The sequence below is a fragment of the Mirounga leonina genome, unplaced genomic scaffold, assembly GCF_011800145.1.
Source record: "Mirounga leonina isolate KUSES-001 unplaced genomic scaffold, KU_Mleo_1.0 Mir_418, whole genome shotgun sequence".
In the NCBI taxonomy this organism is placed as follows: domain Eukaryota; kingdom Metazoa; phylum Chordata; class Mammalia; order Carnivora; family Phocidae; genus Mirounga; species Mirounga leonina.
This window is the reverse complement of record NW_023270739.1, coordinates 1270469-1283326: the sequence shown is the minus strand read 5'-3', so window position 1 is coordinate 1283326 and position 12858 is coordinate 1270469. Positions and strand designations below refer to the sequence as shown.

Sequence of the window (12858 nt, the reverse complement as noted above, 5' to 3'; positions counted from 1 at the left end):
TTATTCAAAACATAATCATGAAAAGTCACTAAAAACCATGGTTCTCTCAAACTGAGCAATCTAATTGTTTTATTAAAGTCAGATTCCAAGATGAAAGACCCTTAGTCCACACATAGGGAAAGCAATACCTTGTTAAACCTGTTGGCTTATGTAAAGGCCAAGTCAGGAGGGACGCGATGACGCGATGAAGCCGCGAGCAAAAGAAAGGACCTCTTGTTTTTTTTTATCATCCCCCAAAACAAACATTTCCCCTTCTCACGTAAGTTTTCCAGCTGTTCTTCCTGCCCTCTTAACAATCAAGCCCAAAGCACAGCAGGCTTATCCATTCAACAGGTAAATACACAATGAACTAGGATAGCGTATGGATTAATTTAGTTTACATTTCCCCCTCCTCCCGACAGGAAACTCCCAAAGGTTTTCTCTTCCAGTCAACATGATTTTCTAAAGCTAGGGCATGACCGTAGTTCCTAAAAGTTCATCTAGGACGGAACAGAAGGACCGAAATAGCAGCATTAGCCTTCAGGAGTAGGCAGCTCATAGGAGGGGGTTCTTGCACAGCTTTCTCCACATTAGCTGTTAGGTATTTTTCAGGCGACTGTTTTAAAGGGGACTCCTCCTTCAACGGGAAGGGGGTTTGACCTGGATGGCAACAAAGACATTGTCTTCATTTTACCTACCAGACGGCCTGCTTGATAACCACTCACGCAATCTGCCCTTGGTGATGTTGCTTCAGGAAATTCTGGTTCGGCTGTTTCCAATGCAACGGATGGAGAGAGATGTCCTCGATGTGACAGTTCGCACTATTTCTAGCTTTGCCTGTGTGTTCCTCTCAGACCCTCCCTTCTACGTGTTCACTTCCTGTAACTTCCTGCCGTGGTGGAGGCCTGACGCGTGCCCATCACCTGAGACACAACTTTAGAGTTCGTTTGCTCTCGGGACGAGTGAGCCCACCGCCGAGCCTCCATCAGCCCCTGGGAGGTGGAGTCAGCTCGAGAAACGTGCAAGCGCGCTAGACATCAACTGGATTAACTAGAGTCTCAAGGCAACAGACAACCAGGGCCCAGAAACCATCTTCCCGCAGACCAGGCAGCCTGTCAGGAGCCTGCTCTGTTTGCACTTGACCTCGGGACTCCTGACTCTGATCCTGGGCATTTTCCCATTGCCACAAGGCCTTTTTTAGAGGTTCTCCAGAAAAAGCTTGGGACATCTGACAGTGTGACGGGAGGGCTCATACTACTTTATGGGGACTGGGAGCTAAACCCGAAACGCGTCTCTTGTGATTGGATTTTGCAAATGTTGCCTCGGACCAAAACCTGGCTGCGGGCGCCCCGACCCCATGGCTGACTCAGCATGGCCCGAGCCAGGGCCTGGGGTGCTTTCTGTCCATCTCCAGCATTTCTAGAAAGGAACTCATGTGAAAGCTCCAAAAACGGTCGAAGAAGAAATCTTTGGGGGCAAATTAAGGTTCAATCACTTAAGTTTATGCATTGCTGTAACATCTGTATTTGATCTGAAATACCCATTAAAGAAAAAAAACAACTAAGTACAGATTCATCAGAGGAAAGCACTGAGGAAAAATAAATTTAATATCCAACATGCAAATCAACTCTCAACAGAAATGCAAAAAGCACAGCTCACAGCCAACCAAATGCTGCTCAGAAATGATTTCTGTACGTGGAAGACAGTGAACCCAGAAGCGGCTCATGTTTATGGAAATGCCACTGACCATGAGACAGACCCTAACGTGTTCGATTATGCCACCATGGTGTTTTTGCCAAAATATATTTTGTAGAAATCGTTTTAGTTAAGCCTCAAAGTCGTGAAAAATCGCAACAGGTTTTCTTTGCAGGTTTTGATTCTCACGTGGAGAGTTTGCTCGGGAACCGCGAGCAAATGTACACCTACGTGCTCGCTATGTACACCTAACCCGCCCGGGCTTGCAAGATGCTGGGGGGGGGGGGGCGGCTGGAGCGCCACTGTGACCTCTGGTATCCGGCGCTCAAGGCCCCGGCGCCGCCAAGATCAAGGTGCCTGCTTGTCTTGGGGATGGTAGAAAACTGTAAACACAAACTCTCTCCGCTGCGGGGGACCCACCGCCGGCCGGGCCACTCGGGGTCCGGGTGACTTGGCTTCTGCGGGTGGGCGTCCAAGGAGTTCTCCAGACCACTCGAGACAGAGGCTCAGAGAGAGGGCCGGAGGATTCCTTGTCCCACCAAGGACTGTGTCCGCGCCATGACAGCCGGTGGAAAGGAACAGAGGAGAGGAGAGCAGCCCCGCGTGCGCCCCCCACCCGCCTCCCAGGGCTCAGCCCCCCCGAGGGCCGGGGGGCACCGTGGCCACGGGAGCGGGGAGGGCAACGCCTCCCGCAGGAGGCCGGCAAGGGCCTGCTGCTCTCCCGGAACCCATGTCCGGTCAGGGTGCTGATGTGTTTTAAGAGAAATCTGCTTTCTGAGACAAAGACGAGAAGAAGCCCGAACAGGGAGAATCAGTGTCACACCCACGGACGCTCGGTGTTTGAGGCCGGATAGAAAACCATGTTCCAGCTCAGTCGTGTGCCGCGGTGGGACCGCTCGAGGCTCATGAAACCGTCGGCAGCTCCCTAACGCCTGGCATCTTTAGAGGGTCGTGGCCAGCGATTTCGGGCCTCCCTGTTGGGACGGCGTCAGAAGCGTCCTTCGAGTCCAGTCACTAGGATTTAACAGCTGCACAGGGCCTGCCTTCGGGAATGTCTTTTAATGGGAAAAAAAGAGTTTTTACCACACTTTGCAAGTCTACTGACTAGACGGTGATTAAAACAGCAACACCAGCTCCTGGTTTGCTTCTAGCCAGACTCTTTAAAAGAGCAATCCCACCGGGCAGGTGCCTCTGTGTCGTTAACTAGCACTGCTCCGTGGGGAGCAGAAACCTGACCGGATCATCTGGGCACGGTCCCTGAAAAGTCCAAATGTGAGCGGGAACGGGACTCGTCAGAACGCCCAGCCATCTCCAAGCTCACTGGGCTGGGGAAGATTTTGTTCTCTGTGGACTACTTCCCTGTCACTTGGGAATATTCTCCTGAGCTACTGAGCCTCGGCTGTCTCTCCAAGCAACTGGAAGTTCCTGGAAGACCTCAGCGTGCGAGACCGAATGCCCCCCTCAGCCTGCAGGCGCTGGAAGGTGGACTAGAGGCGACATGCCGCCCATCAGACGCTAGGACCGTGACATTTCTCAGAAAAAGAGAGCTTTCTTATTCATGTCCTAAAAAGGGACACCGCGGGGTCTTCACAGAAAAACCGTACTTTGATTCCAGTTCCCACTGAAGAAATGTGCGCGCGCTTCGGTCTTCCCTGCAGTACACGAGAGACAGGCGTGTTTCCAGAAAAGTTAAAGACGGCCTTATGAGAAGTGACAGCCGGACACGCCGGGACACTGGGGCGCTGGGCTTGGCCCTGTCCCTTGTTATTCTATTACTCTGTTACCGATGTCCTTTGTCACTTTGAAAATAATGAACCTCAGGGTGACAGCTTACTGCCTAGTGACCAAGTGCCTCTCAAAAAAGCGTGCTTAAAAATGCAGTCTCAGAAGTAACCTCTGGAAGAGGGAAACACGGCGCAGGGTGGAGGCCACCACACGCGTCCGTCTGTCCCAGGGCAGCAGTGTCGCAGACGCGTGGGTGGGCCGCTGGCCGAGCCTGCGGGGGCCGAGTGCGGCCTCGGTGGCACCGGGAACAGCCAAGCCGTGGTGCACGCTGTTCGCACGTGGTACGACGAGGCGTCATGGACGACCTGGAACAGCGCTGTGGCGCACGGCAAAGCACTCGCGCACATCACAGCAGCCGGCCCTCGGGCGCCCTGTGCCCGCGGTTTGTCGCGTCACCGAGGCGGCGTCGGACGTGCCCGCGGCCCCGCCAGCAGCCGTGGCTGAGCCCCGGGGCTTGGTTCCGGCGGGGGCACCCTCTCGTGCTCCTCAACCTCTGAGAACAGAGGGAGGGCCGCCGTCCTCCTGCATCTGCTCGACTACCTCCTCCTTCCGTGGAAGATACATCGGGACCGTACTTCTCCCAGGACCTGAGTTCCAGAGTCTTCAGACCCCCGATGACCAGGGAGAAAGCATTCCTGAAGAAAAAGCTGTGTTTTAGCCACCCTGGACACAAACTTGGAGGCGGCGTCTGGCTCCCCTGGAGAACACTCTTGGAACATGGGGCCGCGCTCAGGGAGCAGAGGCTCCGCTCCAGGGCTTGGCGGCGAGGCCTGACTCTGTGCTGTCCTGAAACACTGCTCTGGAACGTGAAATTGTGCAGACAGCTGGGATTCAGCCAAGCGTGAGCTGGGCACTGCCAGAGAAGGCGAGAACGTTCCAGCCCAGCCCCACCACACAGGTGATGGCGGGGAAAGCCTCCCAAGAGTCCCCCACCAACCCGAGCTCTGCAGAAAGGCTGCCTGACCCAGTCGTGCACCGGAACCCTGGACACTTCATGAGGTAGGTGGTATCAGCCCCATTTTACAGGTGGGCCAACTGAGGCAGAATGAAATGCAATAGCTTGCTTTAATAACAGCATACAAAATCTAGAGAAAGCCCCAAAGTAGCCCCTGTTCCCGGAGCCCAGCGCAAACCCTTGGAGCGCACAGAATAAAACAGATGGGAGAACAAACCCCTCCAACCCCTTCTCTCCTTGCAGAGAGGGTCTCCGTGCACGACAGCAAACCCTCAAATATTCCTGGGGACTTCAAACAAAACAACATAGCAACAGAGACCCAGCTGACGGTTTATTCCCAATGGGGCAGGGAACCGCTTCCACTCGAGAAGGCTCGTGGTTTTGAGAAGAGCACAACGTGTCATCCATCACAGGTGGGAATCCCTCCAGCCCGAACAAGGCCACGGGTGAGCCCGGAGCCGCATGGCCGCTCACACAAACCCAAATCCTCTTTGCCTCAGTGAGCTGGTCTGAGAAATGGGACCAGCGCACTCAGTCAAAGCAAGCAAGCTCCAGGAAACACCCTATCCCCTCCCTGGCCCCCCCGAGGATGGAGGTTATACCTAGAACCTTCCTGGGAGGAAGCCAACCCCACCCCCCCAACCCTCTTCTCCTGTCTGACTACCAAGCCGTCCCACCCGCCCTCGGAGCCCAAACTTTCTGTGGGTCACGCCAGCCGAGGCACAGAGCGGGTTATCTCCAGGGTGGAGGTGTGTGTGTTGGTGGTGCTCTTTGGCTGGAAGCAAAGGCCATTCTGGCAGGATCGGGGCCTGTCTGCTCAGCTCGAGGCCTTTCTGGAACCGGGCGTGGGTGAGGCATTCCCAGCCCAGGGCAAACCCCTCAGCTGTGTGCCCCCTCTCCCCGAGGCAACCCATTTGTAACCAAGCGGTAAACAAGGGAGGGCGGACAAGTCGGGACTAACTCGGACGCTGAAGTTCATGGGCACAGCAGCACGAAACCTTGAGCCAGTTCTCCTTAGGAAGGCGTCGACACGCTGACGCTCTGCGTGCCCCCAGCCGGGTGGTCTCTCCACCTGCGGTCTGAGTGTGGACGTCGGGTCGGCGGGTCTGGACACACTCTGGACCCTGGCTGCTCCTCTGCTCTCTCTTACAGCCTCTTGGCATCTCTGGTCCTCTGGGGGTGCAGAGGGCGCGCCAGAGATGGGCGGGGGGGCGGCGGGTGCAGGGGCAGGAGCAGAGCCAGCAGGGGAGGAGGAAGAGGCACTTCAGTTTGGGCTGGTGTTCGTGGAGTCGGCCCTGGCCCCAGGAGTCGAGCGGCCCCGCCTGGCTCCGGCGACGGCGCTGGGTTGTCACAGAAGACCCCGGTGGTGGTGGACAGCTAGGCACTTGGCAGCACCCCCAGGGCTGGGCAGGGCTGGGGGGCTCTGCGCAGGCTCTGCACACGGCTAGGTCATCAGGATGGGCTTCTGCCGCACTTCCAGGATGTCTAGGGCGGCGGGAGGGGGGCGGGCGAGACAAGGAAGTGAAGGCCCCGGGCGCTCCGGCCCCCGACGGCGCCGTTTACGCGGGCAGTCCGGGCTAAGTGCTTGCGTGCATCTCCTCCCGCGCCCCCACCAAAGTGCACCACCACTGTGGTTCCGATTTACAGACGGGGGATGGTCGTGGGGCGGCTGCACAACCCAACGAGCCAAGTGGAAGTGGGGCTCCGATGTGGGCCGGCCCAACTCGGGAGCCGTCGCCCAGCACCGCCGCGCGGGCCCTGGTCAGGAGGGGCCCCGAGAGCTCCACCCCACCGCTCCCCCAACCAGTAACCCACCCCCCCGGGGCCCTGCAACCACTCAAGGGGGGACAGGAGGGGCCGTGGCTTTCCCAGAGAGGCCAAGAACCCAACACAGACACCCACTGACGGGCTCCAGACTTGAAACGAGGGACAGGGTTACCGACACCCCCATGAAACGTGATGCTGTTTTCTACGTCAGCCTGCGTTACCTGTTAAAATCCGATGCAACGGCAAAGTGACGTAGGTCAAGTGTGCATAGAGAAGGAAATTTCCATCCGCTCTGTTCAGCTTCAGCCAGGACCCGACCAGAGACCGCCCCGTGCCAGACAGGGACCGAGACCGCAGGTTGGTGGCATTGTGCAGATCCGCTAGAGGGGAGAAGGCCGCGTCAGGGAGGACTAGGAGAGCACCTCCCACCCCAGGAACCACCTCTGCCTCAGCCTGGGCCCTTTGCCACCAGCCCCTCCACGCCCCATACCTGCCCCAGAGCTGCCAGGCCCTGGCCTGTGACCCCCCCCAACTCCCCCCTGCCTAGCCAGCCCTCCCCTCCCCTCCCCTCCAGCTGTCCCTGACCCCTCCAGCTGCCCTAGAGAGGCTCTTCCGTGGGGTCTGGCTTGTCGCCACATGGTGTTACTTCTCCGCTTCCCCGTGGCCCCGTCTGTCACTGGAACTGAGCACCACCAGCCTGCAGGGCCCAGGGCGAGGCTGGGAGGACCCATCACCAGGACCCATTCTTCTGGGTCACCCAGAGAGGCAGGCTGGGTGGTTATCAGCCCTTTTCTACTGATCTGGAAAGGAGCTGAGGGGGGGAAGGCACTTGCCCAAGCACACACAAGAGCAGGTCAAGGCCAGGCCCGTCCGTCTCTGGGCCCTGGCGCTCAGAATAAGGGCTGGTGTCTCTTCTGTTCAAGGCCACAGTCCCAGCTCCCGCCAGCACCACCCCCCCATGCTGTCGGCCATCCCTTCAGCCCCCCAGCACACACGCAGGGTGCTCACACCTTGTCTCTGACAGCCAGCCTGCCCTCCTATAGTCCTTCTCCACAGGGACCGCTGAGCGGTATTTCAGTATGCGAATCTGACTTTGTCACTAGCTTGCTTAAACCTTCCAAGGGCTTCCTGCTGCTTAGATGAGGGTGCCCCTGCCCTCGCCCCCCACCCCGGCTCGCTGGCCACAGGGCAGTGAGAAGCTGCGGGTCTGCCAGGAGGGACTACAGGGCAAGCGGGGGTTAGCCTGGGCCCCCCGCCGGCTCCAGGCAGAGACGCCCAGGAGGCCGCCAGACAGAGAGTGAGTGAGCCCCGCGGAGAGCCTGAGGGACGCCCCTGCGCAGGTTCTGGAGGGAGGGCACTGAGGACCAGCCAAACCTGAAGGCACGAAAGGCGGGAATGAACCGGAGAGCTCACCTCACACTAGGCAAGGGTTTCTCGAACCCTCTGTGTGGAGCAGTCAGACCATCAACTCGGGAAAGGTCTGCAAGCCTCCTGTCCTGCCTCCTGTTCTGACCCGGATCAGAAGCTCCTCGAGGCGGGGATTTCTGTCTGTCCATCCACAGCTCCATCCCCAGCCCTGAGGGGACCCTGACACCTGCTGGCCCCCCGGACGTGAATGCGAGGATGAACCCAGAGGGCCCGGGGTCATAAGCAGCATGCTCACCCCCGCCGTTGTCCTCGCGGAAGAACTCCTCGCTGTCATTGGCCGAGTGAGACTTCTTCATCTCAGCGATCCGGTTCCGGGGCACCTTCCTCTTGAGGGATGGGGAGAAGAATGCGGGCCGGTTGTTCCGCTCCGGGGTGGGGGGCGTGCTGAAGGAGGTCACCTGGGGACAAAGAGCCATAGTCACCAGAGCAGCCCGTCTATACCGCCTGGGCCCTGATGCCACCCGCCGGAGGGCCGGCCTCCCTGGGGCTGAGCGGGTGCTCGGAGCCGGTTCCAGCTCAGGGAGGGCAGAAGGGCCTCAGCTCCGCCCAAGGGGGAGCCGGGTGCCCTCTGCGGGCCCCGAACCCTGGCCGGCCGAAGTAAGACTGCTGACGCCGCTCAAGCCCCTGCCACGGCACACGCATCCATGGACGCGTCCCAACCAATCCACGGGATGGGAACTGGTATGAAGCCCGTTGGACCAGTGAGGAAATAAGGTGGGACAGCGACCTTGACCTGCCCAAGGTCACCCAGCAGGATGGGGGCAAAACCAGGATTCGGCCCAGGTCTTCTGCCTCCTAAGGCCATGCTCCTCACCCCAATTTCTTCCCCTTGGCTAAGATGCCCTCCCATCCTTCTCAGCCCCAGCACCCTCTGGTGAAGGGCAATGGCGAAGCGGCCCAGGCCTCCATCCCCTCGTCTTGTAACCACACTCAACAACGTTCTGCACAAACACGCACAGCCACGCAGGGTCAGGCGGGAGCAGCACTGGGGACAGACAGGCACACAACACCGCTCCCTGCCCTCAAGGAGCTCACAGTCTGCTGAGGGGCGACAGACTCGGAAAGTGACAACCACAGACTAAAGGCTGGTTGCTGAGACAGAGAAAAGGAAGAGCAGGATACAGGGGAGCACAGAGCAACAGGAGTCCACAGCCTGGGAAATCAGGAAAGGCTTCCTGGAGGAGACGCCGCTCGAGGTGGGTCTTGAAGGACGAGTAGGAGTTCGCCAGGTGAAGAAGGGGGGGAAGGGCGTTCCAGGCAGAGGGAACTTGGCCCATCTCCTCCCTCCTCCCCATGCAAACAAGAATCTGAGGAACAAGGTGAGCTGGGACTGAAACTTCAGGAGCCCCGTCAGCCTCCTCGTCACGGCTTCCGACATCAATCAAAGTCCTGGCGGCCGCTGGGCTCCAGACGGTCCTCCCATAAGCCAGGGAAGTTTTCCAAAGATAGAGAAAAAAAACAAAACACCAGAGACCACAATACACACAGAGTCTGCATTTGTCACGAGCTGGTTACAAATGACCCCTCCAGAAAAGGGGGACACGCGACAGTAAGCACAGAGGTGGCAGGGGCCCAGGCAGCCCCCAGGAGGTCAGGCCCAGCCACTGGCAGCTGTGTGACCCTGGCAGGTCCCTTCCCTTGACCCCGGGTCTCCCTGCTCCCCTGAGCCAGGAACCATGGCCTTCACCCCCAACTACCACCCTGGGAGGGAGAGATTATCACTCCCATTTGGTGGATGGGAAGAGCCAGGCTCAGGCAGGTCTGGTAACATATCAGCAGTCGGTCAGCAAACGCGTGGCCGGAAGCAGCACCTGGGCCGGTCCAGCCCAGAGCCCAGGCCACATCTTCACGAGGACTTCCACAGATACATTCTGCAGGGCCTCGGTGGGCAGTTTAGGACCAGGGAGAAGAATTAGACTCCGTTTCTCAGAAATCAGCTCGGAAATGTATCAACAACCGCTACTTGAAAGACGAGAGAGGCCCCTGCTTGGAACCCTCACCCATGTCTTTGCAAAAAAAAAAAAAAAAGCCGCACGGACTGTTTCTATTTTGCTTTTCAATCACATTCATTGCAGAAGGAACAAAACGAGAAAGGACATAAAGAGGAGGAAGAAACACACTGACCACCTGGAGATATGCATGGTTAACAGTCTTACAGAATGAAAAGTCTAGCAAACACACGCTGCCTTGTCTGGGGCACGTCAGCACTGCAGCGTGCTTTATGTCCTTCAGTCCTCTTCCCCAGCGGATCACGCCCGCACCAGCCGCTGGCTGAGCCTCCCAACACCAGTGCTCCCCATTTCTGGACGAGAAAACAGGCCGAAACCTGTCCCAGGTCACCTGAGCAGCAACACCTGGACTCCAGCCCAGTCTCACCCCCAAGCCCGTTCCTGCGGATGGGCTGGCCAAAGCCGCTTCCCTGCCCCCAGCACCCACACCTTCTTGTCCCCTTCCGAGCCCCACTGCTCTGAGCAGCCTGCGGGCTCGAGACTTTCTCCCGCCCGAGCCCTGGGCCCCAATGGGGGTCCTGGGAATGAAGCTGCCACTGACCTCGGCTTCCCACCCCTGGGGAAGGATGGTGGCCTAGAAAGAGCAGGGCTCAGAGGCTCGGTGCTGTCACACGAGAGCCGTGAGACCTGGGGCGGCGCCAGTCAATCCATCAAGCCTGAGTTTCCGGGTCTGCAGACGGGAACGCCCATGTCTACCCACCGGGCTGCTGTGGGGACTCCCAATACTCGAAGATGCACACCACCTCGTAAACAAGGGGGCCAGGCAGAGGGAAGAGCTGGGTGGTCCGGGACCCCGTGTTCTCTCCCCGAGCCTCACAGGGCGGGAGGGGAGGCTGGTTCGTCAGCATCCCCAGGGCACTCCCCAGGTCGCGTGCCCAGGCTCGGCCAGCAGGCCCTCTGAGGCAGGTGCCGGGACCAGCCTGGGTTTCCCTTCAGCTGGGCCCAGCTGCAGCGGCAGCTCAGGGAAGCAGGAAAAGCCCTGGCCCACGCCCTAACCTGCTGTGTGACCTTGGGCAAGTCCCGGCCCTCTCTGAACCTCAGCCTGCTCCCCAGAGGGTGGGGATAATGACACCTACCTCACCGGGGGACTTTAAGGATCAGGGAGGCGGTGGGAAGCGGATCCGAGGGACGAGAGGCCCCTCCCTGAGCTGTGCAGCCCTTACCCGCTCATGCATGGGTGAAGCCGGGCTGGAATCCTCTTCGGTCCCGCCGGGGGACGTGTCACCAATAGACACGCGGCTGACTGCCATCTCCGCATGACCCTTGCCCTGGGGCCCCTTCATGCGCACAAACTCCATGTTGTTGTACTTGTAGAAGCCGAACGACATCTTCTGTGCCATACGGGCAGCCACACTCACCTGCGGACAGGTGGGAGATGGCCTGAGTCAGCCCCCGTAGGGATGGCCTCTTCCTGGGAACACGGGGTCGCGAGGATGGCTGCCCCTCACAGAGTGGCCCCTGAGGGCAGCCCGCTTTCCTCTCAGGGCGATGGACCCCGCTGGCCAGGGCCCCCCCAGCAGGCAGGGTACTGCTGGAATACTCGGGGCTCGGGCGGACGCTCCTCCCACCGCCCCATGATCCATGCCTCGCAGCAGGCCGAGCGCCAGCCTGGGAACACAAGCTGCCCCGGGGAGTCCGAGACCACCCCCCACCCCTCCCCTGGGAGAGGCCAGCCTCGGTGGGGGAGGCCCAGCTGCAGGAGAGCCATCTGTCCACCTGGGTTCCTCCCCCACCCCACCACCAGGGTCCATTTCGGGAGTGTTTGCACGCGGGGTGGGGCCACCTGTCGCTCCGATCCAGTGTGTCCAGGTGAGCGAGGAGGGACACAACAGAACGCAGTCCCTGAGCCACCTAAGAGGGGCCCGGGGGCCGCAGCTGCTCTGAGGAGCTGGGCAAGGCCGGGGGGGGCCGGGGAGGGCCTGTCCTCCCACTTACTCGGTTGTCATACACCTTCTTGAGTGCCTCATAGCGGATGGAGCCCTGAAAGATGACCCCTTGGAACAGGTTGGTTTTGTCACTGGCCACCAGCTCCACGCAGACCATCTCTCCCTCCCCCACCGTCATGTCGCTGAACACCTGAGAGGGGGCATAAGGAGGACAGCTACGCACCACGCAGCCCACAGCCTGGCTCCCCGGCTCCACCCCCTGCCGCCCTCCCGCCCACACCCCTGCTCCAGGGGCTGTGCACCGACCCCACTTCAAGGTCACACGGACTCAGGTTCAAATCTTGGCTCTGCCACGAACGGGCCATGCCAGCCTGGAGACGGCACTTAGTGCCCTGAGCCGAAAGTTCTCCAAGGCACCAACCAATCGAGAAGAGACCCTGAAACACAGGCGCCCGTCTTCGTGAGTCTCCCCTGGGGTCCTGACCACCTCTAGGTGAGTACCAGCACCGCTATGGGGACCTCGGCGGCAGCGGGGAGCAGCTGGGCAGGAGCTGGGCAGGGTCGGGGGCAGGGTGCCTGGTGTGGCCCGCGTGAGTCACTTTCTGCCATGAGTCCCAGTTTTCCCAGCCTGAAAACAGAAGCTTGGCCCAGAAACTCCCACAGCCCCGCCCCCTCTGACACCCTAGCATCCCGTGGCGTGGAGGCACTTGTTTGGAGGTTTATGGCCATCCTAATGTCTCCTCCTGCCCGGGCAGCCCTTTTATGTAGGAGTTTATGACGCATTCTCCCATTCACGAGCTGGTGTGATCTTCGACCCCGACGGGTAAGTAGGCCACGTGATCATGACGCTCATTTTACAGCTGAGAAAACAGGCTCGGAGCTAGGTGAACCCCACTGGCCCCAGTCCAGCGCCAGGAAGAGCGGGGGCCACAGGGACAGGAGTCAGGATTGCCCCACTCCCCACTGCCCTCGCGGCCCTGACGAGGGGCCTGGGGAGACATGCTGGGCACGAGCAGCTCACCTCCTCGAAGCTGTCGATCATGAAGAAGATGTTGGGGTAGCTGATCTTGGATTCTTCCCCCTTGCTGTCCATGGGGTGTTTACTGGGGGACGCAAACACTTGCTGAAAGGAAGGGCATTTGAAGGACTGAGTGAGGCGAGGCCCTGCCCTGCACCCAGGCCCACAGCCACTCAAGGGACAGGTCACTGTGGTCACACGGCTCAGAGCCAGGCCAAAGCCAGAGGGAACCACTCTGCGAGGCGCTAGACGGGTTTCCGGTCAGACCTGCCCCTCCAGGCAGGGAAGCAAGGAGGAGGAGGGAGGGGGGGAGGAGGAGGAGGAGGAGGAGGAGGG

The 12858-nt window shown here is 59.6% G+C and overlaps 1 protein-coding gene across 3 annotated transcripts in view; it reads right to left on the bottom strand.

Moving 5' to 3' along the window:
* Window positions 1-52: 52 nt before the first annotated feature.
* Window positions 53-12858, bottom strand: part of KIAA0930 (KIAA0930 ortholog) — a 38582-nt gene continuing 25776 nt past the window's right edge. For all 3 annotated transcript variants that reach the window (XM_034987319.1, XM_034987320.1, XM_034987318.1), the window contains exons 5-10: window positions 12526-12627; window positions 11554-11694; window positions 10782-10976; window positions 7845-8007; window positions 6403-6561; window positions 53-5899 (exon numbers count right to left, since the gene is read on the bottom strand). In XM_034987319.1, the coding sequence (XP_034843210.1) occupies window positions 5859-5899; window positions 6403-6561; window positions 7845-8007; window positions 10782-10976; window positions 11554-11694; window positions 12526-12627 (801 nt within the window). In that variant the 3' untranslated portion in view covers window positions 53-5858. The remainder of the gene's footprint in view (window positions 5900-6402; window positions 6562-7844; window positions 8008-10781; window positions 10977-11553; window positions 11695-12525; window positions 12628-12858) is intronic.